Here is a 12483-nt window from a genome sequence, read left to right on the forward strand (position 1 = left end):
GCATTGGGTGTCCACCTCACAACAGTTAACTTTTTAAAACTTCCTGGTATTTTCTGCTTGGCTCTTCCAGGAAGGCGTATACATTTATGGGCTGTACATGGATGGAGCAGCCTGGGACAGACGGAATGGGAAGCTCACGGAATCCACCCCCAAGGTGCTCTTCACACAACTGCCTGTGTTGCACATCTTTGCCATCAATTCCACGGCGCCCAAGGACCCCAAACTGTACGTGTGTCCCATTTACAAGAAGCCCAGGCGGACCGACTTGACCTTCATCACTGTGGTGTATTTGCGAACAGTCCTCTCCCCCGATCACTGGATCCTGAGAGGTGTGGCCCTTCTGTGTGACATTAAGTAAGTTCCTTTCCACCTGCTGAGGCCCCTGGGGCCACGGGCAGTCAGTGCTGTGGAGAGACTCGGGGAGGCATGTCTTTCTCCCTGGTGATTGCTTGATTACTCTTTCTAAATTAAAAAGTTGATATCTTACAATCCCTTGTTTGTGTATGTTTTCTCTCATATCAATATTTTGAAAGATGATTCAAAAGTATTTTTTTTATTCCAGGCAGTCATATTCCATTTATAATTATTAGGTAAAGTCCTACTTTCCTGTTTGAATACTTTGGAAGATTTGAATTTTTAAAAACTAAAAGTATTAATTTGTTGCATCCCAAAAAAGAGTCTAGTAGATGCAATCGTCTCTCTCAAATAAAACCCACCTTTCCTTTGAATAACATCGACCCAAGCCTGAGTTTATGCAAATATATTATCTTTTGCTTGTTGTTTGCATTTGGTCTTCTCTCCGTGTTTGTGAAATGGGAATTGGAGGGTTCCAGTCAGTACCCCTTTGGGACTTATAGCTGGTGGTTTGAAATATTTGAGACAGAAAATCCACTGGGATGGCTGCCCTTGCAATTTAATTTTATTCAGTATTATTTTTAAGTGCTTTTGAGGCCCAGAAATCTCTGAGTCTCTAGCTCTCCCCTCCCAACTCCAACTCCACAGGAGATAATGAAGCACACATTTCTAGGCAGCAAATGGAAAAGGAAAAAACAAACTCCATCAAATGAAATTAGGTTACATGCTGAATGCCTTAAACAGCAAAGTCTTTAAAAAGTGGAGCTATTTCTTACTCCGTAGCTAGTCTGAAACTCGATATGAACCTTTATTTCCTGCTAAAGGAAATCGTCAATTTAACAAAACAGATGGGGTCTCATATTGAATGTTCAGGCAGCTTCTGGCTAATGAAGAAGTGTCTCTATGGTCTTCCCATCTAGAATCCTCTTGCCTGCCCCCAGCTAAATCCTCAAGCTTCCTCCCCTCTGTCTGTTCTGAAGGAGGGGGATGTTTCAGGCTGCCTTGCTCTGCTCTCATCCCTGTGTCACTCTGATCAGAGATGGCCAAGCAAGAGCCCAAGTAAGGTGTCTAGAGAAGTACCCAGAAGAAATTCCACCATAGTCTAGAGCAGGGGTCCCCAACCTCTGGGGATCTCATGCCTGATGACCTGAAGTGGAACCGATGTAATAATAAGAGAAATGAAGTACACATAAATGTAATGCGCTTGTATCATCCCTAAACCATCCCACCCTCCATCTGTAGAAAAATTGTCTTTCACGAAACTGGCCCCTGGTGCCAAAAAGGCTAGAGACCCTTGGTCTTGTGTACTTTCAAACAGTAGAAAATGCATTATAGGGTGCAGGGTATTCTAGCCATGGCCTCTGGTGTGCTCTTGATCCTGATTCAATGTCAAAGCCATAGCACTTTCCAGGACCGTTTTTTTTTTTTTTAATTGTTTAGTTTTTATTTCATAATCATAAATTTAACTTTGCAATCCAGCTAAACTTGGAGGGGGATAAGGAAAATATGGAACCCGAAGAACTGTAGCAAGAGCACAAAGATTATGGGATATTTCAAGCAGATGGGGGTGAAGGGGTGCTCTCCTGGGCTACAGAAGGAATGGTCTGGTGGTTAAGTAAAACACAAGTCAAATTTATTAGATTTGTCCACAGTCAGCAATGGTGATCTTCTTGCTGGTCTTGCCATTCCTGGACCCAAAGCGCTCCATGGCTTCCACAATATTCATGCCCTCTTTCACCTTGCCAAAGACCACATGCTTGTCATCTAACCATTCAGTCTTGGCAGTGCAGATGAAAAACTGCAACCGTTTGTGTTGGGGCCAGCATTTGCCATGGACAAGATGCCAGGACCTGTATGCTTCAGGATGAAATTCTCATCATCAAATTTCTCGCCATAGATGGACTTGCCACCAGTACCACTATGGCGTGTGAAGTCACCACCCTGGCACATAAATCCTGGAATTATTCTGTGAAAGCAGGAACCTTTATAACCAAATCCTTTCTCCCCAGTGCTCAGAGCACGAAAGTTTTCTGCTGTCTTTGGAACTTTGTCTGCAAACAGCTCAAAAGAGACGCGGCCCAAGGGCTCGCCGTCGACAACGATGTCGAAGAACACGGTGGGGTTGACCATGGCTAGACAGCAAGGAAGGCTCCAGGGTGGCGGCATCTGCAAGGCCAGGACTGTTTTTTAAAAAATCAAGTAAGTGAGCTCCAAGTGTTTTGGCTCTTCCCTCAGCCTGTAGTCACACTAAAAAGATAGCATCCCCTGGAAAGACTGACCTGAACAGAAGCTAGCCTCTGGAAGCAACCACTCTGTCTGGGTGAGCAGAGCGGAAGCAAAACACGTTACAAACTGCAGTTTGCTGTGTAAGCAAACCGAACTACAGGTTCCCAGGTAATGCATATTTTATTCATATTCCTGTTCAGTTGCCAAAATTACTAAAGCAAATCGCATTGTCTACCCCCCTGGATGTCATGGTCTGTTTTCAGAGAATAACAATTGGATCCAATGTTTTCTTTTCTTTTTAAAAATATATATACATTTATTTGTTTATCTGGCAGCTTTGAATCTTAGCTGCAGCATGCGGGGCCTTCCTTGCATCGTGTGGGGTCTGTTGCTGGGCACATGGGTGCAGTAGTCACAGCACACGGGTCTATTTGCTCCTCTGTATGCAGGACCTTAGCTCTCCCGCCAGGGATCAAACCCGCGCCCCCCGCGCTGCAGGGTTCATTCTAGTTACTTATTTATTTTGGCCATGCTGGGTCTTCGCTGCTGTGTGGGCTTTTCTCTAGTTGCAGTGCTTGGCCTTCTCACTGCCGTGGGCCCTCTTGTTGCTGAGCACGGGCTCTAAGGCACACGGTCTAAGTTGCTCCCATGTGGGATCTTCCTGGGTCAGGGATCAAACCTGCATCTCCTGCATTGCAGGCAGATTACCACTGAGCCACCAGGGAAGCCCTTAAGGCGGGTTCTTTACCTCTGGACCACTAGGGACGTCCCAGTCCAGTGTTTTCTAATGACTTGAATGTCCTATGAAAAATTTGGGAAAGAGATGGGAAGGGTATGAATCTAGCAAAGATCATGGATCTGACTGTTTAAAGCCACACACATAGCATTTCCTGGGAATTCTCCACTGTTGCAGATTATTTTGTTCTGTGTCAGTCCCGAGGAGAGAGAGATGGATGCTGAGGCTTCCTCAGGAACGGACACCTGGCTTCCAAGTGGTGCCCCCAAAACTAGTCTTCCTCATGGTGGGCTCCCCTCCACTCTCCCTATTGTACAGAGCTGGCTGGGGTCCAGGTCAGCTTGCCTTCTCTGGGCTTGCTTAATGCTTTCCTTAGATGTTTTGAGCCATTGAACTTGAATAAGCACATAACCATTTTCTCAGAAAAATTGTTGCTCTTTTACTAATTACATAATTTGCCACACTTGAGTGAGGGAGACCTGGTGAGCATAAAAGAGCAGAGGACCCAGGACTAGATGGTTAAGCCGGCTGAAGCCGGAAGAGAGAAAAAGTAATTTTTGGTTCCTCCTTAGAGTCAGTCCACATGGTCTCATTTTGGTCTCAGCAAAATGTGCCACAGGATTTATGCCTTTGTTGATTTAAAAATGTTCTTTTAGTTTGGACTTTGCATAAAAATAAGACTGAAAGAGAAGTATCTCAAGATATATTGTGAAAGGAACTGGTCTTGAGGGTGATGTTGCATGAACAGGCTCCACTCTCTTTCATCAAAGACCTCAGGTGAATACGGGACTCACCAGTAGTGTGAATGTGACTCAGGACCATGGGTGAAGTACAGAGAAATGGTTAAACTCAGGGTGAGGGATGAACTTGAAGACAAGGTAGCATTTCAGTTGGGTCTTGGTCATAGATGGTACCAAGATAGTAGATGGATGCATTCTAAGGAAGGGAACGGTGTGAGGGAAAGAACAGTATAAAGATGGGAAACCACATGGAATGTCCAGAGACAGAGACCAGACTGTGTAAAATCCTCCTTAAGAGCCTTTGAGACATTTCCATCTTCTGCAACATATACTCAAAATACCAAAGCCCTCCCTGAGCTGGCCTAAAGTAAAATTTCTGTCTGTCCCCGACCCTATCACTCAACTTGCTCAATTCGTTATGCTATTAGGACTATTTTGTGTTGAGGGAACATGAAATATTTTCATCCTCGTGTTGTTTCTCTTATCAAGGAAAACTTTCCCATATAGAACAGCTGGAACTTTCATATATTGCTAGAGGCAATGTAGTAATAAAATAGTACAACCACTTTGGAAAACAAGTGGATGGTTTCTTGACAGTTGAATATATGATCCAGGCGTTCCACTCCTAAACATTTACCCAAGCAGAATAAAAGCATTGTGCCTACAAAGGCTCACCCATGAATGTTCATAGGAACTTCATTTGTATAGCCTACAACTGGAAACAACTTGATTCCAACCACAACTGGATGGATAAACCAACTATGGCACACCCATTCTATGGAATAACACAAAACAAGCTATTAATGAACAGACTTGGATGAACTTCAGAATAATTATGCTGAGTGAAAAAAAAACAGGCAAAAGATGCATAACATATAGTTCCATTTATATACAAAATTCTAGAAAAAAACAAACTAATCGATAGCTACAACAGGTCAGTGGTTATCTGCAGTGAGGAGTTGGGGGACAGGCAAGGAGAGAAAGATGCAAAGTAGCAGGAGGAAAACTTCAGGGGTGACGGATGTGTTGATTCTCTTGACTGTGATGTTTTCAGACATGTTAAAATGTGCCAAATTGTAGTCTTTGAATGTGTTCAGTTTATTGTATTTCAGTTACACCTCAATAAAGCTGCAAAGAAAAGTTCTCCCAGAACCACTTGATCCTTTCCTCATGTTCTGTGAGGACTTCCATGACCCCTTGCACTCCCCCAGGTAGGATTTATTGCTCTTTCTGCACTTGGATTGCAGCTGAATGTAGCAATTTTCACCCTGGGGATTAATAACATGTATGTATGTCTCCTCATTATGTCCCAGGCATATTGAAAGCAGAGTCTGGCTTTGGGGCACCCCAGCAAGTGTTGAGTGAATGCAGAAGGAGAGAACAGCACGTGACCCAATTTGACTGACAAGTGTAGACAAATGATGGAGAAGGAGGTCGTGTTGCAGGGGTGGTGTTGGGAATATGACAGAAGGACAGTGGGGAACCACAGGATTGGAAGTGAGTGGGTCCGTGGGGAGGCTATTGCTCTACACCCGACAAAGTAAAGTGAGCGCTGGACTGAGAGAGAAGACCATTAGAAAGGCAGTAAAACAGGTCATGTGAAAGATGCTATGGAGTCCAAATTGGGGCATTTGGAAACTAAGCTGATGAGATGAATGGTGAGCAGAAATAGATATAGCAGTTTAAACATCCATCAGCAGGTGGATGGATAAAGAGGATGTGGTGCATATATACAATGGAATATTACTCAGTCATAAAAAAGAACGAAGTAATGCCATCTGTAGCAACATGGATGCAGCTAGAGGCTATCATGCTAAGTGAAGTAAGTCAGAAAGAGGAAAGTACCATGTGATGTCACTTACATGTGGAATCTAAAATATGACCCAGATGAACTTAACTACGAAACAGAAGCAGAGTCACAGACACAGAGAACAGATTTGTGGTTGCCAGTGGGGAGACACGTGCGGGAAGGTTGGAGTGGGAATCTTCGATCAGCGTGTGCAAGCTATTATATATGGAATGGATAACCAACAAAGTCCTTCTGTATAGCGCAGGGAACTGTGTTCAATATTCTGTAATAAACCATGATGGAAGAAAAGAAAAATATAGCAGTTTATGGCCTGGAGAGTCTAGTTGGATGTTTCTTCTGTCATTATAGTTTGAGGAAAAGAGCTCTTTTCCAGCCAAGTGCTTATAAATAACTGCCAGGGTCTCTGAAAAAAGACTCAAAGATCTGTGTGCTTACTGTTGCTCACGATGAGGTCTGTGACTTAATAACACCATGTTACTGTGTGCCCTTGACATGAATTAGCTTATGTAACCATTATAACAACCCTATGAAGTCTGATAGCATTATCACCATTTCACAGAGGAGGAGACTGAGGCCCAGAGAAGCTAAATAATTTCCCCAAGTTCTCCCAGCTGGTAACTGACAGAGCTAAGATTTGGACCCAGTCTGATGAACTTAGCAAGGCAGTATTGGATTCTTTTTTTAAGCCAGAGTCTAATGAGATAAAATTCATAACTGTGTGTAGAAAATAGTACATCTGTGTTTCTCTGACTTGTTCATTTGAGCCGCTTTTGTTGTCTGGATGGAAAGGATAATGTGCACGGGAGAGAGACTATTAGGCAAACATCAGCATTTGGGGGCGTCCCTGGCGGCTCAGTGGTAAAGAATCCGCCTGCTAATGCAGGAGACATGGGTTCGGTCCTGATCCGGGAAGATCCCACAAGCCATGGAGCAACCTAGCCCGTGCACCACTGCTACTGAGCCTGTGTTCTAGATCCCAAGAGTCACAACTACTGAGCCCACGTGCAACAACTACTGAAGCCCGTCCTCTCCGGAGCCCGTCCTCTCCGGAGCCCGTCCTCTCCGGAGCCCATCCTCCGCAACCAAAAAAGCCACTGTAATGGAGGCCTGCGCACCACAAGGAGAGAGTGGCCCCTGCTTTTGCTGCAACTAGAGAAAAGCCCTCACAGTAACTAAGACCTGCACAACCAAAAACTATTTCATTTTAATAAATAATGAAATATTTTAATAAATAATGAATTTTAAAATAGCAGCATTTGTATGGTGTGCAAGCAAATTGTACATTTAAAATTCAAGAATTTTGAAAGGAATTAGTCGGTTCATTTAACATGCTTTTTCTGGGCTTTCCTGAACATCCTAGACCAGCAGGTGTATTGTTAACAGGAAGGAGGTGAAGGAATTAGCTCTAGACTCTTTAAGTGAGAAGACTAGCGGTCTGGTCCTGGGACCCAGGCCCCCTGTAGGGTGGCTTCCTTGTCCACATGCAGAAGAAGAAAAGGAAACTAAGATGGTATTTTAAAGAACACACTTCAGCAAAGGATAAAAGAGAGCAAAAGTATAGAAAAAAATTCAGTATCCTAAATGAAAACAATAAAAGGCAGAAGGACTATGGAGATCCTTTCCATTTTAGCCAAAAAGCCACTCACAGTTAAAATAGCTCGGTGACTTAAACCTAGGTGCCTAATAGAATCTCCAGTTTTTTTTCAAGATTTCAAAAAATGATCTTGTTTTAGATATAAAAAGATGTCACAGGACAACACTCTGGGTTAGGACCTGTAGCATACATCCCCCAAATAGGGGGGATGTATGAATGTATTGAATGGACAAGGAAACTACCCAGGGTCATCTAGGGCTGTATAAACATTGGCTTAGGAGCCTTTTGTACATTTGATAAAAATTGTCCACTCATCACAGACACTAAACATTTTGCTCCCTCTTTTCCCACTGTGGGGATTTTCAGATTCTTTTCAGATTCTCTGGAAACAGACTCAGAACTAGGGATCTGAGTGCAGATTTCCTGGGGAGATCTCTTGGGAACAGCACTCCTTGGGAGTGAAGGAGGCAGGAGCGGGCAGAGGGAGAAGCTGGGCTGCGAGGCGGTCACGGCAAAGGCCTCAGCCACCCCATGGGGCTGTAAGACAGGGAGGGTGCTGCAAGTGGCCCCACATGAGCCCTGGGAACAAGGGCACCCGGCAGACACATCATTTGCAGCCCACACTCCTGGTGGCTCGGAGAGGAGAGCCTGGGATCCAAGAGGGACCTGGGTGGTGCACGGCATCCATAGACTACCTTTCTTCCTCCACACACTTGCTTTTCTCTTCTCGTCCTCTTTCCTTTGATTTGAAAGCAAATGATGAACGTGTTTCCTCTGGCTTCCTCTTTATGGTCTCCTCTGAGAAGCTTAACAACTTCAGTGAGAGTGGATCTGACATCTGCATGCCGACCAACATCCCTGAAATGCAGGGAGCTTTCCCAGTGCCTGGAGTAGTGGGAAAAGAGACCTGGGGGTGTGTGATTCCTGTTCCTCCCAAGTGGCTGGAGAAGAGGGGGTCCCTGCCTGGAGGAGCCCCCCAGGGTTGAATGGAACCACCGGATAGACATTGAAAAGGCCTCAAAATACAAAACAACTGAAATCTGAAAGCATCCATTCTTCATGACTACTTTGCTCACAGCCTTAAATTTCTAAGACTCCTTGAAAGAGAGCTGTATTTGGTCTTAGAGAAAGATGACTTTTGTACCTTCAGCACCTGGATAAAAGTCCACTCCATTGCTTCAGTCTTCTGGCATCCAGCTTTGACTGCAAAAAAGAACCATGTTTTTTGAACACTCAAGTCTTGATTTACATATAGCCTTCTGAGATGAATATAAACACTTTGGAGTCATGCTCAAGAAATGAAAATAATCTTTGTCTACCTTGAATGAATACCAGTTCCTCAGAAGCCGCTGGTTTATAGAAGATTCTCCCAATCTGTTCCATTCCCCTCAAAAGGTGCCAGGGAGGGTGGGGACCCACACTGCTCCATCTCCCAGTGCGTGTGTAACCACCCACGTTGGGAGTGTGGGATGTGGCAGGCTGACAGGGTTACAGTTGCTTCTTTATAAACAGTTTTAATTGAACAGGTGTCATCAAGGAGCATGGAAATTCCTCTGCGCCTCGCACATGTGTCTCGCTGGCAGCTCCCTGCCTTTCCCTACAGAAGCCACCCCTCATTTTCACTTAGGCCGGGGCCGATTAATTAAAGCACCTCCTCTCCATTTCCAGGCAAAATCCTCATTTGACCCCTTGTAGATATTCAATGCTTCAGCCTCTAATTTCCTGGCACTTTCACAACTTTTTCAAGATGGTGTTTATGAAACGGGGACTCTTTCCCCGTCTCCCAACTGACAGATTCATGGTGTTTCTGTCACTGGGACCCCAGGCTCCCCAGACAGGTGATCAAGGACTTCAACCCGTGTCTGGGAGGTAAGGAGCCCCATCTGTCATTTGCAGTTTCCGGGTGTTCCTTGCTGATTATGTAAATTCTTTCCCTTTCTGTTGTGTCTCTTCTATTGTCCCTCGGTGAGAACCTGAATGCAAGGCTGCCAGACAAATAGAAAATAGTCCTAATAGTCCTTCTCTCTGTGTCTCTCCCTTTGTCTCTCTTCAGACCTAGGCGTTTAGCTAGGCCAAATCAGAAGCTTTGACTATTATGTGTCATCCCCTGTCTTGGGGAAAGCAGTCACTTTTAGTGTTTTTCCATGTTTATGGAATCTTTTTAGAGGATGGCCTTGCTCTTTCTGCCTACTCTGCTTTCTCCAAGAGCCCAGGCCAGTCCTTGGCTGCCAGGAGTCAACTGGACACCCATAGGGTTCCCTGGTGGGTCCCAGATCCCACAGCACCCCCAGGTCCCTTTCCTGTTCAGGGAACCCTGTGGGACCACTGGCCCAGGGGGTGAGCTGATGCATTTCCTCATCCGGCCTTGTCCTTGCCTCTCACGTGCCTACTCTGCCTTCCAGGCTCCTCAGAGAGCAGGGCCTGGTGCCCTCAGGAGGAAGGTCACATTCACACTCATTTGCTCACATTATCTGCTCCAGGGGCCCCACCAGGGGAGAGCAGGTGGTCGCTTGGGGCAGGCAGGCCCCTGCCAGGTCACCGCTCTTGGGTCTGTCTCTTCCTTTCATCCTGGAGGAGGCCTTGCTTGGGAAGGAGCTGGGGTGCAGCCAAGGTCTTCTCCTGACATCTTCTAAGAGCCCCAGAAAGGCTTCAGAGCCAAGGGCAAGGTGGTACCAGTCTTCCATACCATTTGTCCCCAGAATGAATTACGTGCGTATTTCCCCTCTTTTGGGAAAAGTCTGGGCTCTTTAAGAGTCGTCTTGATCAGAGTCATCTTCACTTCCATCATGTTCTTGGGAAACTCCAGCTTGACCAACACACGATGTGAGATACCCGCCATGTCCAGCCATGAGGTCCCGTTCCCGTCCAAGGGAGTTGGAGGATGTGTCTCCAGGTCAATTTATGTATTAATTTGTCACTCACTGCATAATATTTAGCACTGCGATAAAAAAACAAATAAGCCAATACTATGAGGAATTGATTTTCCCTTCCACATCTGTTCACAGAGACATAAATCAAAAGTTTTGCTATTTTAAAAGCCTCCCGTGCAAATATAATCTAAAATTGCTAGGCTTTGAGGTTGGGCTTTTCTGTCAAAAGATGTTTATGGACCTGCTCCCTGGAGCCTGGCTGCTCATCTTCTGCCTCCAAGTCCCAAAGACATCGATTATCTCCTGAGGTCCTTCTCAACTCATTGCCAATTAATAGGGTGATTGTGAGCATCTTTTGTGCACAAGCTCTATGCTAACCTTCAGCTAAGATGCAAGAGGGACCCTAGCCTCAGGCATGTGCTGCAGCAGAGCATACGCAGTCACACTCAAAACAGTCACAATGCAAGTCAGATAGTGTTGACAGTAAAAGATCAAGTGGGCGTGGGAGTGCAGAAGAGAGAGGCTGGACTTTTTCAAGTCAAGGGTTGGGCAAGGCCCTTGGAGGAAGTAGAATTTAAGCTGAGCCATGAAGGATGGATGGGATTTGACCAAAGGCAATAGAGGAGAAGAGCATTTGAGGGGGAGGGCATAGCAGGAGCAAAGCCCAGATGAGGATAAAGGCAGGCCGACAAGAAGACAACCGTGACAACAAACCCCGGTTGGCTGCAGCACAGGACACTTGAAGACAGCCGGGAGGACCAGGAGAAGGTCAAGAATACTGTGGGAATGACCATGAAGTTTCCTCATGTCTAGGCTTAGCAGTTTCCAGTGCTCTTAACACATGGATCCTCTCATTTTGATTGTCACAACAGTCCTGTGGGTAGGGATGATTATACAGGTGAGGAAACCAAGACTCAGGAAGTGGAGGCAATCGGCTTTAGGGAACAAAGGACAAAAGCAGAAGAACCAGAGTGAGAGCCCAAGTCTTCCCATGCCTGACCAGCCTTTCCCGCTAAACCAGGGAGTAGATGAGAGCCTGCAAGAGAACTTGCTCCTTAGTACCTGGCCGTACTGTCTGTCTATGGAACTTCTGTTTGTTGGTTTGCTGTCAGGATTTTTCTTTGGTTTGGTTTGGTTTTAGGTTGGCTGTGTTGGGTCTTAGTTACAGCACGTGGGATCTAGTTCCCTGACCATGGATAGAACCTGGACCTCCTGCGTGGGGAGCATGGTGTCTTAACAACCGGACTACCAGAGAGGTCGTTGCTTTCAGGTTTAATTCACTGGTCTCTCTTGGTGTAAAAGCACCATGGGGGGGGGGGGGGGGGTGTCACCCCTGGAGACTCTGGTGTGGGTCAGTGAGGTCAAGCTGCGGGTCTTGGATGTGATGTTGGAGTGACCTTGGCAAAGCTGGCAGAGACCTGCCATCAGCGGCAGCTTCCTGGGCACAGGGGCCGGGACGATGCCCGGGGCAGTGATGTGTTACCATGTGGGGCTTGCTGATCTTGTTCCCCCGGCAGTCCCGGCCCACCAGGGTTATGAAGAGCATGGTCAGGATGAGGCCCCAGGTGTACCTCTTGGGCCACTTGACATCCAGACTGACATGACTGTCGCAGTCTCCAGTGGTTACAGTCACCTTGAACCTGGCCTGCTGGCCAGCCTAGGTCTGCTTTTGCACCAGCATGATCTTCAGATCCTTGTCCTTGATGGGGTAGCCCCAGAAAAGTGTCAATGATCTCGAACTCCTTGATGGGCGGGGAAGAGACCTGATCTTTGTGTCCTGGATCTACACAACCTGTGTTGATGACGGGGACACACTCCTTGTCCTTGATTTTCCTCCATGAGCTCAGGGGTCCTGGCCCTGGTGTTGACCACAGCTGAGACCCCAGCCCAGGTGCTGCCAAACTCTCCACAGCCTCCTCTCCTGGAACCCTTGGGCCCTCCAGACTCTCCCACACCACCGGTATCAGCTTTTGTCTCGGAGAAGTGTTTGTGCCCTTTTCCATGGCAAAACTGTCATGCTTGGTATTAATTCTATGAGCCTACCCCACCCCGAGGAGCTCCCCGTGAGAGCACCTGGGTGGTGGTGGGATGGGACATCCGAGCCATTAAGTGCCAGGTAGGCTCATCAGCTTTGTTTGCCATCCCGTTTGGCA

At 46.3% G+C, this 12483-nt stretch overlaps 1 protein-coding gene and 1 pseudogene across 2 annotated transcripts in view; one reads left to right on the forward strand and one right to left on the reverse strand.

Annotated features, from left to right (window-relative positions):
- Positions 1-358, forward strand: part of DNAH8 (dynein axonemal heavy chain 8) — a 318410-nt gene extending 318052 nt beyond the window's left edge. For both annotated transcript variants that reach the window (XM_061146069.1, XM_061146068.1), the window contains exon 89: positions 71-358. In XM_061146069.1, coding sequence (XP_061002052.1) covers positions 71-358 — 288 coding nt within the window. The remainder of the gene's footprint in view (positions 1-70) is intronic.
- Positions 359-1770: 1412 nt separating this feature from the next.
- On the reverse strand, positions 1771-2523 carry LOC133059030 (peptidyl-prolyl cis-trans isomerase A-like; annotated as a pseudogene).
- Positions 2524-12483: the final 9960 nt, after the last annotated feature.

Source organism: Dama dama, chromosome 7 (assembly GCF_033118175.1).
Source record: "Dama dama isolate Ldn47 chromosome 7, ASM3311817v1, whole genome shotgun sequence".
NCBI classification, from domain to species: domain Eukaryota; kingdom Metazoa; phylum Chordata; class Mammalia; order Artiodactyla; family Cervidae; genus Dama; species Dama dama.